Below are 15,492 nucleotides of genomic sequence, written 5' to 3'. Positions count from 1 at the left end.
CTCACAGGCAATCAATGAAGTAGGTTTTCTTTTTGCCCCATTTTATAGATGAGGCCAGAAAGGATCAGAAATGTTAAAGAAACAGGCACTAGTTCACATAGATAGTAAATATCTAAGCTGAGGATCAAACTGGGCTCTGGTAAAGCCCCTCTAGTGAAAGTCGCTCAGTCGTGTCCAACTCTTTGCAACCCCAGAGACTATACAGTCCATGCAATTCTCCAGGCCAGAATACTGGAGTGGGTAGCCTTTCCCATCTCCAGGGGATCTTCCCAACCTAGGGATCGAACCCAGGTCTTCTGCATTGTAGGTGGATTCTTTACCAGCTGAGCCACCAGGGAAGCCCAAGAATACTGGAGTGGGTACTCTTATCCCTTCTCCAGCAGATCTTCCTGACTCAGGAATAGAACTGGGGTCTCCTACATCGCAGGTTGATTCTTTACCAACTGAGCTATCAGGGAAGCCCCTGTACCTGATTGCTAAACCCCTTCTATGGAGAGTACATCATGAGAAACGCTGGGCTGAAAGAAGCACAAGCTGGAATCAAGATTGCTGGGAGAAATATCAATAACCTCAGATATGCAGATGACACCACCCTTATGGCAGAAAGTGAAGAGGAACTAAAAAGCCTCTTGATGAAAGTGAAAGTGGAGAATGAAAAAGTTAGCTTAAAGCTCAACATTCAGAAAACGAAGATGATGGTGTCTGGTCCCATCACTTCATGGCAAATAGATGGGGAAACAGTAGAAACAGTGTCAGACTTTATTTTTGGGGGCTCCAAAATCACTGCAGATGGTGACTGCAGCCATGAAATTAAAAGACGCTTACTCCTTGGAAGCAAAGTTATGACCAACCTAGATAGCGTATTCAAAAGCAGAAACATACTTTGCCAACAAAGGTTCATCTAGTCAAGGCTATGGTTTTTCCTGTGGTCATGTATGGATGTGAGAGTTGGACTGTGAAGAAAGCTGAGCGCCGAAGAATTGATGCTTTTGAACTATGGTGTTGGAGAAGACTCTTGAGAGTCCCTTGGACTGCAAGGAGATTCAACAAGTCCACTCTGAAGGAGATCAGCCCTGGGATTTCTTTGGAAGGAATGATGCTAAAGCTGAAACTCCAGTACTTTGGCCACCTCATGCGAAGAGTTGACTCACTGGAAAAGACTCTGATGCTGGGAGGGATTGGGGGCAGGAGGAGAAGGGGATGACAGAGGATGAGATGGCTGGATGGTATCACTGACTCGATGGACATGAGTCTGAGTGAACTCTGGGAGTTGGTGATGTTCAGGGAGGCCTGGTGTGCTGCGATTCATGGGGTCGCAAAGAGTCTGACATGACTGAGTGACTGAACTGAACTGAACTCTTAGGTAAAGATAAAGGTCTTTATTCACTGTGATCTTCTTCTCTAACTCCACCCTGCAGTCTTACTTCCAAGTGCTGTGATTTTACGATTAGAGATTCATTCCTTTGGGGAAAATCTAGGTCTCATGGTAAAATGTCAACACCCCCTCAGAGGAATTATCCTTTATGAACTGCTCATTCTCATATTGATAAGGGAAGCACAGAAATAATGGGCTGGGAGTTAGGCACAATTTAGACAGTGGCCTTCAGAGGAGTCCCTCACGAGGCCTGCAGTTTGGGGTTCCCGGCACATCTGGCCATAGGATAGGGGAGGAGAATGAATAGAAATGAGCCCTTCTCTTCTCTGCACTGGGCTTCAGGCCACTGCCAGTATGTCCTCCCCTTCTTCCTGGCACCCAGCAATACTACATTTGTCTGCTTCCCTTAGAACAGGTGTGGCCTCACTGAGTTCAGACAAAGATGGAAAAGCCTGGTCCCCTAAGCAAGTCAGTGCCTGGTCCACTACCCTCTTCCCCCTCCAATGAACTACGATATGGGCGAGGAATAAACTTAATGTATACAGCCACTAAACTCTGGGGACTGTTCATCACAGCACACTGTTTAGTGTATTACATGCTCTGTGAGCTCCCTACCATCTTGCCCTTTTAACCTGCTAACCCTCAGCTATGTACTCACATGTCATGTGGAAATAAGTGCCTATTTATTCAGAGTTGGCTGTAACAAGGTGCACTGGGTGGGCTAGCATGCCCCCTAAATTCATGTCCATCCCAGAACCTCAGAGGGTCATCTTATTTGGAAACAGAGTCATTGCAGATGTAATCTGTCAAGATGAGGTCATACTGGAGTAGCGTTAGTAGCTCAGTCGTGTCTGACCGTGACCCCATGGACTGTAGCCCGCCAGGCTCCTCTGTCCATGGGATTCTCCAGACGAGAATACTGGAGTGGGTTGTCATTTTCTCCCCCAGGGGATATTCCCAAGCCAGGGATCGAACCTGGGTCTTCTGCATTGCAGGCAGATTCTTTACCATCTGAGCCACCAGAGAAGCCACTGGACTAGGGTGGGACCTTAATCCAATACAACTGGTGTCCATAAAAGAAGATGAGAAGAGACACACAGGAAGAATCCCATGTAAAGATGGGGACAAGATTTAGAGTGATCTAATCCATGAACAGACGACGGAGAAGCAAGCATTACCGGCAACAACAGAAGAGGAGGCATGAAACAGATTCTCCCCTAGACCTTTGGGTGAGAGTGTGGCCCTACTGATTTAGGACTATAAGCCTCCAGAAATACGACAGGACAAGTTTCTGGCGTTATGAGCCACTGAGCTGTCATGGGTTGTGGCAGCCCTAGAAAAAATACACAAGGGAATCAGCCACTATCACTTGCATTTGGCAAAGACTCAAAGGCTCTCAGGAAAGACGGAAATTTTTAGAGTGAGGAAAGGGAAAGGCTTTAGGTGTGCCCTGATGGGAGGCTACTGGCACAGGAGAGGTGGGGGCTGCTTAATTAGAAATGGGGCAGTTTATGTGGTTTGAAAGCATACTTGGCTCTGGTTACTCCTGAGCTGGGAGTGGGGGCAAAAAACATAGATGTTGGCTACCACTGACTGAGTCTTAACCGTCTGAGCTGATGACTGCAGAGGCTGTGTTTTGGCTTCCTGAACTGGTCATGACATTAAGGGACTTTGATTAGGCTTACGAGAGGTGGCTCAGGATTCTGTTGACACACACGGTCTTTCCATTTGCATATTCAGTCTCTAAGGTGAAACTCTTTTGGGCCAGCATCCTCTAAGAAGACGTCACCAATTCCCAGCAGAGTGCAGAGTCCCTGGAGCACCTCCACCGATGTCCCTAATCCTCGTGTCTCTTCTGAATCTTTCATCATTTCTTGCCTTCTTCCTCTTCCTCCTCTCTCTCTCTCTCTCCTCCTCCCTTCTCTCTTTCTCTCCTCTTCTTTATCATCACACCTTTGTTTCCTCTTTATTCCTGGAAAGTAAGTTCTTTAGGGAGAGTATCCTAAGAAACCAAAAAACATAATAAAAATGATAATAATAGCTAACATTTACTGAATACTATGTTCCAGAAATGTACATTTTCCATTGAATCCTTTCAACAACAGTGTTAGATATTATTAGCACTGGTTTGCCAATGAGGAGGGAAAAGCTCAGTGCAATTATTAGCTCTGGTTTGCCAATGAGGAGGGAAAAGCTCAGAGCAATTAGGCAGTTGAAGTGCTCTTTTTCCAGCCTATGAAAAAGATCTTTCTCCTTTTTATCCCTCACATTGCCTTTTGATAATTTTCCTCTTTATAAAATTGTAATTGCCATTTTATGATGATGATTATCTTATTACTAGTATTATATGTGTTTTCAAAATTTCTGTGAAACCTTTTCAATGCTCTTCTAACAAAAGAGGAAGGTCCTATTTTGTCATGAAAATAATAATGGTTAAAATGGGAAGGGTTGCTGCTAAATTCATTTTGGAAGGAAAATTGTATATTTAAGCAAGGAATTTTAATCTCTAAAAGCTGATACAATGCAAACTCAGAGCAGAGAGCTGATAAAAAACAGTTTTATGACAAGCAGTTGATTTGGTCATTACAGATTTACATTGTGATTGAATCAGCAAAACAAACTATTAAGCAGCATTGAAAATCGATGTGAAATGGGTTTCTGTGTGACTTGCCTATGCACAAGTTGGAGTTTGACAGAAAGCAGGTGCTTCATTGGAATCCAATTAGAAAGATTGGTTCAATATAACCCCAAACTGATTACCCATAATTCACGTCACAAATACTATCGTCATGCCCACGGTCTGCCCTCTAAAGAACACGGTCATCTACGTTATCACATGGTCATTTTCAAAATCTTTAGGTGGTTTAAAACAAATAAGCAAACAATTCGAGCTCCCGTCCCCCCAGCTTCCCATCCCTGCTTTTCCTCCCATCCCAATCTTTTCTTACTCACTGGAATGGATGTAAAATTAGGTATGGTTACATTTGGCAAGAAGAATCTGCTAAACATATTTATCTGTTATGGACCAAGATATGTACTAGACACCATGTGCTGTGCTTAGTCACTCAGTCGTGTCCATCTCTTTGTGACCCCATGGACTGTAGCCAGACTCCTCTGTCCATGGGGATTCTCCAGGCAAGAATACTGGGGTGGGTTGCCATGGCCTCCTCCAGGGGATCTTCCCAACCCAGGGATCGAACCCAGGTCTTCCGCATTGTAGGTGAATTCTTCACCATTTGAGCCACCAGGGAATCCCATGGCAGCCAGTAAATGGACTACCCTGCAAACTCATAGTCTTTGAAAGATCAGGTACGGAACAAAGTAACTAGAAAATTACTTATTTCAAAGAGGTCCTCAGGTTCTTTTGACATTCCTTTCATAGATAAGTGGAGGTCTTGACTCCAGTGTGTGACTGTTTTGGGTGATAGAGTAAGACAAAGGATATGCTTGGCCAGACCTGCCTTTGTAGGGATGAGGAGCTTTCCTTTTGGTCTACTAGATCTCTGGACTACCATGTCAACATATCAACTACACTATGGTCCCCATGCTGTGAGGAAGCCCAAGTTGGGCATGTGAGGAAGCTCTGTGGAAAGCTCAGTGGAAAAACTGAGCCAGAGACATAACCAAGTCAACTTAGCCAAGGTTTCAGAAATCATCGAGCAAATACATGCCATTCCTGCTATGCCCTGACCAAATTTTTCACCTAGAGATTCTTGAAATCAAACAGCAAATTGTAGTTTTAAGTCATTAAGTTTTGGCATACTTTCCCATGTTGCAATAGAGAAGCAGAAATGCTTAGTGTTAAGACAAAGGGATACATGAGAAACCAGAAGAAAAATCTTTACCTAGCCTTAATGATGGTGGGAGGAAGCAGGGAAGGCTTCAAGAAAGTAGTGACATTTGAGATGAGTTTGGGAAACTCTGAGGATTAGGAAATTCAGAGACGAGAGGCTAAGGACAATCCAGGCAGAGAAAAAAAATGCAGGTAAATGTACAGGAGGTGAGAAAGTATCTGACGTGTGGGGAACATGGAGGTCCATTGTGGGGGAAAAAAAGGTTGCAAGAGAGATTTGTGGGGATATGAAAAAAAGAAAGGCTGATATCAAATATCACATCACCAAAGGCCTCAATGCCAGGGTGAGGAGGCAGATTCAATTAAAGAGACAAGGAAAAGCTATCCATTATTTTGAATAGAGAACCGATGGTTATAACCCTATGCCTTAGAGGAACTTAGTCCAGTGGGACTGGAGGTAGGAGTTAATGAAAAGAAGGAGGCCAGGTATGAAGGTCCAGCAGATGGAGAACTGGGGGTCCACCCTGATATCTCTTTGGGGTAGAGGTGGGGTACTAGAAGGTATGGACTAGCAGGAAGAGTCATGGTCACCAGAAATACCCATGCACTAATCGTTAGACTCTATGAATATGCTACCTTATGTGGCAAAAGGAACCTTGCAGATGTGATTAATGGTAAAGACATTGAGGTGGGAAGGTTATCCTGGATTATCCAGATGGACCCAATTTAGTCACATCCATCCTTAAAACGAAGAGCCTTTCTCAGTTGTGGTTATACAGAGATATGCCCATGGATGAAGGGTCAGAGAAATGGGATGTGACAAGAACTTGACCAGCCATTGCTCTGAAGGGCGCCATGAACCAAGGAACATGGCACCTTTAGAAACTGTGAGGGGCCATCAGCTTTTAGATGGCAAAAAATCTGTAATCTCAGTCCTGAAACTGCAAACAACTGAATTTGGCCAACAAGGCAGAAGAGCAAGGACACAAATCCTTCCCAAGAAACTCCAGAGAGGAACGCAGCCCTGCTGACACCTTAATTTTAGTCTCGTGAGAGACATGGCAGACTTCTACATTCCAGAACTGTAAAAGAATACATTTGTGCTGTTTAATCTACGTTTGTGGCACTCTTTTATGGCAATAGTAGAAAATAAGTACAGATCTCAATGAGTGAGTGATATTTACTGAGAAGCAGGAGCTGAAGACCTCTCATAAGCTTCATCTCCCTTTCCGCCACAGTTCTGTTTCCCTGCTACAGGGAAACACGGGCTTCTTGTCTTGATGGGGTCTCTACCCACCGAGGTGATTTTGAAGAAGTTAGCCAACCTCTCTGAGCTTTGGTTTCCTCCTCTGTCAAATGAGGAGACTGAGCAAGAACAGTTGCTCCCAACTTAATTATTACTATTTTTACCATGACGTGCTTCATAGAGAATGTTCCCATCTACCAGGCAAGGATGGACATAATCTAAGTTGGAAGAAATTTCCAAGGTTCTAGAGATAACAGTCTTTCTTCGCCCCATCAAGAAATCATCTCAGAATATAAGTGATGTCTTGACAGAATAACCTCAGATTTACTCCAGTTTACTGAGCTTTAAAGGTAGGGCATGGCAGTTTATGTAAGTGCTCTCATTTTACAACAGAAGCACAGAATTTCATTAGTATAACACAAGACACAAAACTGATCATATATTATAAACATCAACAGTGAATTATTACTGCTAGCGACTTCACTTTCACGCATTGGAGAAGGAAACGGCAACCCACTCCAGTATTCTTGCCTGGAGAATCCCAGGGACGGGGGAGCCTGGTGGGCTGCCGTCTCTGGGGTCGCACGGAGTCGGACACGACTGAAGCGACTTAGCAGCAGCAGCAGCAGTATTACATTACTAATAGTAGTAGGAACACTGGATTAGATGCTGGCTACACTCTTCCTCGTACTGACATTGAACAGAAACTGAAGAATGGCCTGAATTAGTCAAGGGTGAACCACTTACAATTAAGAAGGCAGGTGGATAGAGAAGGGAAAAACAAAGTTTTCTAACCCTTAAAAAAAAAAAATTCAGTCTCTACATACCCTCTGCTTTCCCATCACACCAAACAACTTGAACACATCCTTAACATGGTAATATATTATTGGACTTATAATTATTTCATTAGGAAATGACACCCAAATGCAATCTTCAGTTTGTAGAGGGAGCACAGGCTGAGATCGGTCAGCAATTCTTAATGAATTTCCTACTGAACAAGAAAGAGCGAAAAAATGGTAGAAAGGAACTCAGCAATATCGACAACACAGGCCTGAGTTGCAGTCTATTTAATGTTTCATGTTGAACAGCTGTACCAGGAAAAGTTCTGAATCTGAACATTTCAATATTTTCAAGGCAATTCAATTTGAGTTAGGCATCCTGACAGAGCATGTGAATTCCTAGACAAAGAGACAAGCAGTTGCTGGAGGAGGGAAGCCCTTATGTTGGGGACAGTGTAAAAGTGTGTCTATGGTGCTGGGTCCTGGGGTCAGACATCCCTGTGAATACATCCTACTTCTGTCACTTACTGTGAGTCTGACATCAGGTAAGATATTTATTTCTCTCAACTTCAGTAACCTCACCTGCAAGATGAGAATCACAGCACTTTCTTCACATTCTGAGGGTTTAGACTGATGTCTGGTAGATACGAAGGACTCAACATCAGCTCTCACTCTTGTTAATAAGACCACAGATACCTCAAGAAGAAAGCTGACAAGTGGACTAGGTTGTTTCTTTTATTAATTAATATAATGCTATGCATTATATTCATAAAATTCCTTGCCTGCCTTGTAAAATATTAGGGTACTTCTACATAAAATTCCAAACCCTGTATCTATGCTCTTAATCACCTTTTGGAATTCTCCACAGCCTGGCTTTCATGTCATTTCCATTGTTCAATATTAATTTTTGGAAAAGTTGAACTGAGCGGGCTTTTTGAGGACAGGATGACACAGGGCGCTCCTGGCCCCATCCTCAGAGCAAGGGATGTGTGAGTCGTTTTCAGCGCCCTGCACCCTGGCTCTTTTTCTGTCTTAAAAATGGTCCTGTTACAGAAGGTAGGTCGGTTGCCAGGGGTCAAGTGGAGGAGGGGCTGGGAATGACTGCTAGCGAGTACTGGGATTCTTTCGGGGTGATGAATGCTTGGAATTAGATAGTAGTGACAGTTGCATAACTTCGAAAACGCACTAAAAAGGACTTAACTGTACACTTTAACAGGGGTACTTTTATGGTATGCGAATTACAGCTCAATCAAAAGAAAAGGTTTTTTTCTTCTTGACACACTTCCTCTCCTGTCAAACTCATACCTGTCCTGTGTGACTCAATTTAGATACCTTCTTCTCCCCCAAGGTTTTTATATGCATGGCCTATAGTTACTATGGGCTTCCCTGATGGCTTACTGGTAAAGAAATTGCCTGCCAATGCAGAAGGCGTGGGCTCGATCCCTGGATTGGTAAGATCTCCTGGAGAAGGAAACGGCAACCCCCAGTATCTTTGCCTGGGAAATCCCATGGACAGAGGAGACTGGTGGGCTACAGTCCTGTGTGTGTGCTCAGTCGCTAAGTTGTGTCTGACTCTTTGCAACCTCGTGGACACGACTTAGCGACTGACTAAACAACAATAGTCACCATAGTTCTTTCTGTTCTGATTTAAACACTGGTTTAAATGAGGGGAGGGGGTTAAGAAAAAGAAACCCTTTGGGAGACCCTGCTCAACTGTCTGTGAAACTTGGAATTTAACACTTCTTCCCTTCTCCTTCTTCCCCTGATCTGAGCATTGGAGGTAAATCCTAGTTTGACTTCAGTAAAACAGATTCTCAAATGTGTGATTTTTCTGCTGTGACTTTTCCCACAGTTTCCCCTGGAGCTTCTAAATTTAAAAAAAGAGAGAAAAAGGGACTCTTTGTTTTCCAATTGGAGGCACTGCATTTTAAAGACTGGGGGCAGATGAATTTGACAGCTAAGTGTAGTCCAAGTCTTATCTTTTCTATTACCTTACTCTGGAAAAGATGACTTTGTCTCATCAAAGCCTATAACTTTGAGAAAGATCTGAATCCACAAATGCCCATCTGAAGGGCCATGCTTTAACAAAAATTTCAGCAGATGTTGACTCTTTAAAAGATTAACTGGGAGCTTTGATAGTTGGATTCAGCAGCCTGTTCATTGCCTCCTCAGAGGGGAAAACCAACTCCACTACTTCTACTTATCTGTCCATATCTTGTCTGTGCTAATGGTCTGTTATCTTTTTCTTTGAAAGGGTACAGTAACCCCACTCATGAAAGAGGGTCATAGAAACAGTGATTAACTTTAACGGTGCAACTAAGGAGAAGGCAATGGCACCCCACTCCAGTACCCTTGCCTGGAAAATCCCATGGACGGAGGAGCCTGGTGCTGCAGTCCCTGGGGTCGCTGCAAGTCAGACACGACTAAGCGGCTTCACTTTCACTTTTCACTTTCATCATTGGAGAAGGAAATGGCAACCCACTCCAGTGTTCTTGCCAGGAGAATCCCAACCACGGGGGAGCCTGGTGGGGTGCCGTCTATGGGGTCGCACAGAGTCGGACACGACTGAAGTGACTTAGCAGCAGCAAGATAAGACAGGATTCTCCCTAATCTCTTTTACTCTGGTGAAGAAAGCCCTAGCCAAACCTTGATCTCCTTGAAGAGTACCTGTTACATGAACGGAGGACTGTTTAGCAGTCAGACAGTGGATGGAGTTGAAGGAGGTAAGTAATAGGCCAGCCTGTTCACTCTTCCTTTCATGCTAGGAATTTTCTAGTGCTTCTCAAACTGTACAGTATACACAGAGCACCTGGACACCTTGTTAAAATGCAGATCCCAGGTCAACAGAACTGAGTGGAGCCTGACTGAGATCCTGCATTTCTAACAAGCTTCCCCTGATGTTGATGCTGCTGGTCCAGGAATCATACTGAGTAACATCAGATAAGGAATATCTCTGATTTCCTAAGGATCTTGTAAACTGAGATTCAAAAGAAGTTTCATAAAGTTGACACTTTGAGATTCTTTTTTGCTGGTCCTAGTTAAATAGTAAAGGTAACAATAATGATTACAATGATGATGACTGACATTGACGGAGGGCTTAGTATACAAAGGGCAAGTCTAGCCTACCTATAACTGTCCCCATCTTATTAATATAAAAGGACCTTCTGGGGTTTGGAGACACTAAAGTTGCCTGAGATCATTTTAAGATGCAGAGTGGTAAACTCACATGCTATCTGGCTCTACAGATGGGCTCTTAAATGTGACTGCCTCTCATCTTCCACTGTCATATTTTAGGTTCAGTGAAGCTGAGCAAAACTTGACCTTTATCTCCAAAAAAGGAGCATTTGCCTTGTGCTATAGGAGTGAGTCACTGGGGGAAAGTTATCCATGAAATCAGATGGAAAGTATAGAGAGACAGAGAGAAAACTCACCCAATAATGGCCTGAAGACTTAGGCTGCATTGACAGCAAAAAGTTTCAGCCACTGACTTACTTTTTATCCTGCAAACAGATACTAGATTAGAAGACTGTTGCCATCGTAAATTCGGGGCTCATTCAAAATTGGTACAGAGGTAAGAAAAATGTATCTATTATATGTGCTTTAGTCGCTTAGTTGTGTCCGATTCTTTTTGACCCCATGGACTATAGCCTGCCAGACTCCTCTGTCCATGGGGATTCTCCAGGCAAGAATACTGGAGTGGGTTGCCATTTCCTCTTCCAATCTATTATATACTTTTTACATGAAAATTATCTTCTTTGAACAAAGAAGAAAATGCTTAGAAAGGATACCATAAGTACAATGGATAAAAGAAAACATTTGACAGATTGGATTTCATCAAAATTTAAAATATATATACTTCAAAATATTTGCAAATGAAGTGACCAACAAGGGCTTAATTTCCAAAATATACAAATAGTTCATATAACTCAGTGACAAAAAAACAATCAAAAAATGGGCAGAAGACCTACCTAAATAGGTACTTCTCCAGAGATGGCTAATAGGAACAGGAAAAGATGCTCATCATTGCTAATTATTAGAGAACTGCAAATTGAAATTACAATGAGGCACCACCTTACACTGGTATGAATGGACATAATTTAAAAGCCTACAAAATGTTGGAGAGGGTGTAGAGAAAAGGGAATCCTCTTACACTGTTGGTGGGAATGTAAATTGGTAGAGCCACTATGGAAAACAGTATGGAGGTTCTTCAAAAAAACTGAAAATTTTGTTGCCATCTGATGCAGCAATTCCACCCCTGGGCATATATCCAGGCAAAACTATAATTTGAAAAGATACATGTACTCCTATGTTCATAGCAGCACTATTTACACTAGCCAAGACATGGAAAACAACTTAAATGTTCACTGACAGATGAACAGATACGGACGATAATGGTATATATACATTGGTATATATACAATGGTATATATACAATGGAATATTACTCAGCTACAAAAAAGAAATGAAATAATGCCATTTGCAGGAACATGGATGGACTTAGAGATTATCACATGAAGTGAAGTAAGTCAGAAAAAGAAAGACAAACATATGATATCACTTATATGTGGAATTTAAAACATGACACAAAATGAACATATCTAAGAAAGAGAAACAGATTCACAGACAACAGAACAGACTTGTGATTGCCAAGAGGGAGGGGAGTGGGTGAGTGAAGGATTGGGAGTTTGGGATTAGCAGATGCAAAATATTGTATATAGGATGGATAAACAACAAGGTCCTACTGTATAGCACAGGGAACTATATTCAATATCCTCAGATAAATCAGAATGGAAAAGAACATGAAAAAGAATATACTGAATCACTTTGCTCTACAGCTGAAATGAACACCTTGCAAACCAACTATACTTCAATAAAAATTTTTAAATGTATATATTTCAAACAGCACCAATAAGAAAGAATAGACAGAGAAAATATTTGTAAATCATCTATCTGATAAAGGACTTGAATTCTTACAGCTCAATAATAACCCAATTAAATAATGACCAAATGATTTGAATACACATTTCACCAAAGAAGATATATGGATGACAAACAAGCACATGAAAAGAGGTTAACATCATTAGGCATTAGAGCAAAGCAAATTAAAACTGCAATGAAACACCACTTCACACTAACTAGAGTGGCTGTAATAAAAAAAAAAAAAAAAAAAAAGACAAACAATTACCAGCATTGACAAGGAACTGGGGAAATTCCCATGTATTACAGGTGGGGCTGTAAAATGGCTCAGTTGCTCTGGAAAACAGTATCCTTTAATATCTTTGTAAAATAAAATGCACATATATTTATACACTAGGCTTCCTTGGTGGCTCAGTGGTAAAGAATCCACCTGTAATGCATGAGATGTGGGTTCAATCCCTGGGTCAGGAAGATCCCATGGAGAAGGAAATGGCAACCTACTCCAGTATTCTTGCCTAGGAAGTCTGACAGACAGAAGAGCCTGATGGGCTATACAGTCAATGGGGTCACAAAAGAGTCAGACATGACTTAGTGATTGAACAACAACAACAACATTTATGCATGTTGTATTTGTCAATTTCCCTTCTCTTCCTTTTTTCTTTCCCATACTATTTTTATATAGAATGTGTTATGGTGGTTAACTTTGCAATCAAATCCAAAGGTTTCATGATACTGAGATGCAGTGCCACGGACTTAGTGAAATGGTCATGATCCAGAAGTCCTGGACTTTGAGCTGGGGATGCAGGAGCTGAAGAAACCATGCGTTGCTTTCCTCTGGGAAGTGGATGAGCATGTTTGTGGCTGAACGGGATTTGGTTGCACAATGTTAGCTGGAATATTAAAACAAAACGAAACTGTGGTAAGGCATGCTGGACAGCTACAGGAGTAAGCCAAAGTAGACATTCGCTGTCTAGCAGCTACTCTCTTCCTGTTTAGGGGACTCACCACTTGCATGTGGTCCGTCTCCTATGATGGAAGCCAGAGAGCCATGACAGATTGTCCCTCTCTCTTCTTCCCTCTGGATCCCAGAGTGGGAACATATGAACCAGGAGCAGCCACTCAGCAACATCTGCCCAGGGTTTTGAATCTTGATTGAGCATCACAAGAGGACTAGTAAGGTTCATTCATGGCGGTAGTGCATTCATGTCTGAGGGCCCTGGTACTGACACTGTGTGCTCTGCCTGGCTCATTTTGGTCCCATCATTCCCCTTGCTCCTCTACTTCTTCCAGGTCTCTCCTCCATGTCATTTAGGGAAGAGATCACCTCAACTGAAACAGCTCCCTTATCTGCCTGTCATCCTTTATGCTCTCACTCTATTTTTCCACATGGCACACATCACTATCTAGAATTATATAGTTAGTTTTAACTGGTTATTTTTTTGTACTGTATTAAAAATGTATTCTCCACAAGGATATAAACAGGTTGTCTCATCCCTTCACTTCATTTCCAGAGCTCAGAACAGTGCCCAGTAAATGCAACTGTTCAGTACACTTTTGTTAAGTGAACAAAAAACTGAAAATTAGCCCAGGACCTGGCAGGCCAATAAAAACCTGTTAAGCTGTACTGAATTAGTATTACTTCTTTATCAGGCTTACTTGGGGGGAAAACAATCCTGAGTAATACAAAGGTGAAATCATGATTTGAGAGTTCAATCCCAGATGTGTCTTGATGCCTGTGCTAAGTTATGAAGTTATTTATCTATGAATTTATTATGTTACTATCTTATGAAGCATGAACATCTGGCTGTGCAAATTTTAATTTAAAACGGCATCCGCCTGCATGTCTCAACACAGTATCTGCCAGTTTGTGCTCAAACACTTACGAAAACTAAGAAAAAGATAGAAACCAGCCTCAATAGAGGATCAAATGCCGAGTACCAGAGGAATCTTCATCAATGTAAGTCAAATGGTACTGTATTAGGAAAGCAACTCACAGTTCTTTGAAAAGACAAAGCCTTCTTCCTCAAAAGAAAGTCAACAGCACTTTTCACAATTAAATGACAAAGGTTAAAAGACTGAAAGTGAAATACATACCTACAAGTAATTTAAGTGAAAAGCTTAGAAATAAAAGGAAGAGTAAGATTTTCCTTGAAAATGCAAACGAAAAGATCAGAGGTGGCACATTTATGTTTTGGCAATTTGGCCGCTGCTGCTGCTAAGTCGCTTCAGTTGTGTCCAACTCTGTGTGACCCCATAGACGGCAGCCCACCAGGCTCCCCCGTCCCTGCAATTCTCCAGGCAAGAACACTGAAGCGGGTTGCCATTTCCTTCTCCAATGCATGAAAGTGAAAATCCCTGGGATTTTCCAGGCAAGAGTACTGGAGTGGGGTACCACTGCCTTTTCCCTGGTAATTTGGAATCTGAGACAAAAATCATTCATGAAACAAAAGAGGCAATTTTGTACAGATAAAAGTTACAAGCCACAGAAAAGACAGAATACTCAATAATCTAAATGCATCATTTATCACAGATATGGTAAAAAATGTGAAGTGGATAGTAGGCAAGTATTGTGGGAGATTTTACAATGTTTTTCATATACTTTTACAAACTGGGTAGTTAAAAAATATAAATAGGCAGAGGAGAGAGTATGAACAATGAGGTTAGTAAGAATCAATATGTATATTTATATAAAGAAACAATATCCTCTTCTTGGGCATCCATTAAGGTTTATAAAAATTGACTATGCTGTCATTGAGAATGTAACTTGCTCAACTGAAAATACACGAGTCATATATCCTCAACGTAGTGCAATAAAATTAGAAATGAATAACAAAATGTAAGATAGTGATCTTAGAAACATACTGAGGAAAGGAGAAATAAAATGCCTACTTACCGACAATTTGGAAATTAATGAAAAGAGAGTATTTTCAGAAAACTAGCAAACCCAAACTCTGACTAAAATCACTGGCTTAAATGTTCTCATTATTAAATAATAAATAATAAAAATAAATGAGAAGTGTTCAATATAAACCCTTATCAAAACGATAAAACATACACTTTGAAAATAAAAAATATATTAGAGCAAAAATTAATAGGATCTGAAAAAATAACCATACAGTTAATAAATAATTCTATGAACTTTAAAAAAAATTCAAAATAGAAAAATCTCAGGTAATTTTCATCCAGAAAAAGACAGAAAACACAATAAATGAAATTTTAAGTGGAGGAGAGTGACAGAAAATTGGACGCCCTTTTCTCTATTAACATAGTTGAGGATTTCAAAGAAGTAAAGGATTATCTGAGATAATATAAAACTAAAAATTGTACAAGAAAATGGAACTATGCATCAAAAAATTATCTCTAAAGTAGCTTCTAAAGCCAA

General features: G+C 41.4%; 1 protein-coding gene across 2 annotated transcripts in view; it reads right to left on the bottom strand.

Moving 5' to 3' along the window:
• LOC123330927 overlaps positions 1-15,492 on the bottom strand; it is a 435,096-nt gene that overhangs the window by 5,176 nt on the left and 414,428 nt on the right. The window contains exon 6 of one of the 2 annotated variants that reach the window (XM_044933515.2): positions 3,061-3,377. The exons of the other annotated variant lie outside the window; for it this stretch is intronic. Within the exon in view, the coding sequence (XP_044789450.2) occupies positions 3,364-3,377 (14 nt within the window). The 3' untranslated portion in view covers positions 3,061-3,363. The remainder of the gene's footprint in view (positions 1-3,060; positions 3,378-15,492) is intronic. 2 annotated transcript variants of the gene reach the window in all.

This window comes from Bubalus bubalis, chromosome 21 (assembly GCF_019923935.1).
Source record: "Bubalus bubalis isolate 160015118507 breed Murrah chromosome 21, NDDB_SH_1, whole genome shotgun sequence".
In the NCBI taxonomy this organism is placed as follows: Eukaryota; Metazoa; Chordata; class Mammalia; order Artiodactyla; family Bovidae; genus Bubalus; species Bubalus bubalis.
The sequence above is the reverse complement of the archived record's forward strand: the minus strand, read 5'-3'. Positions and strand labels throughout refer to the sequence as shown.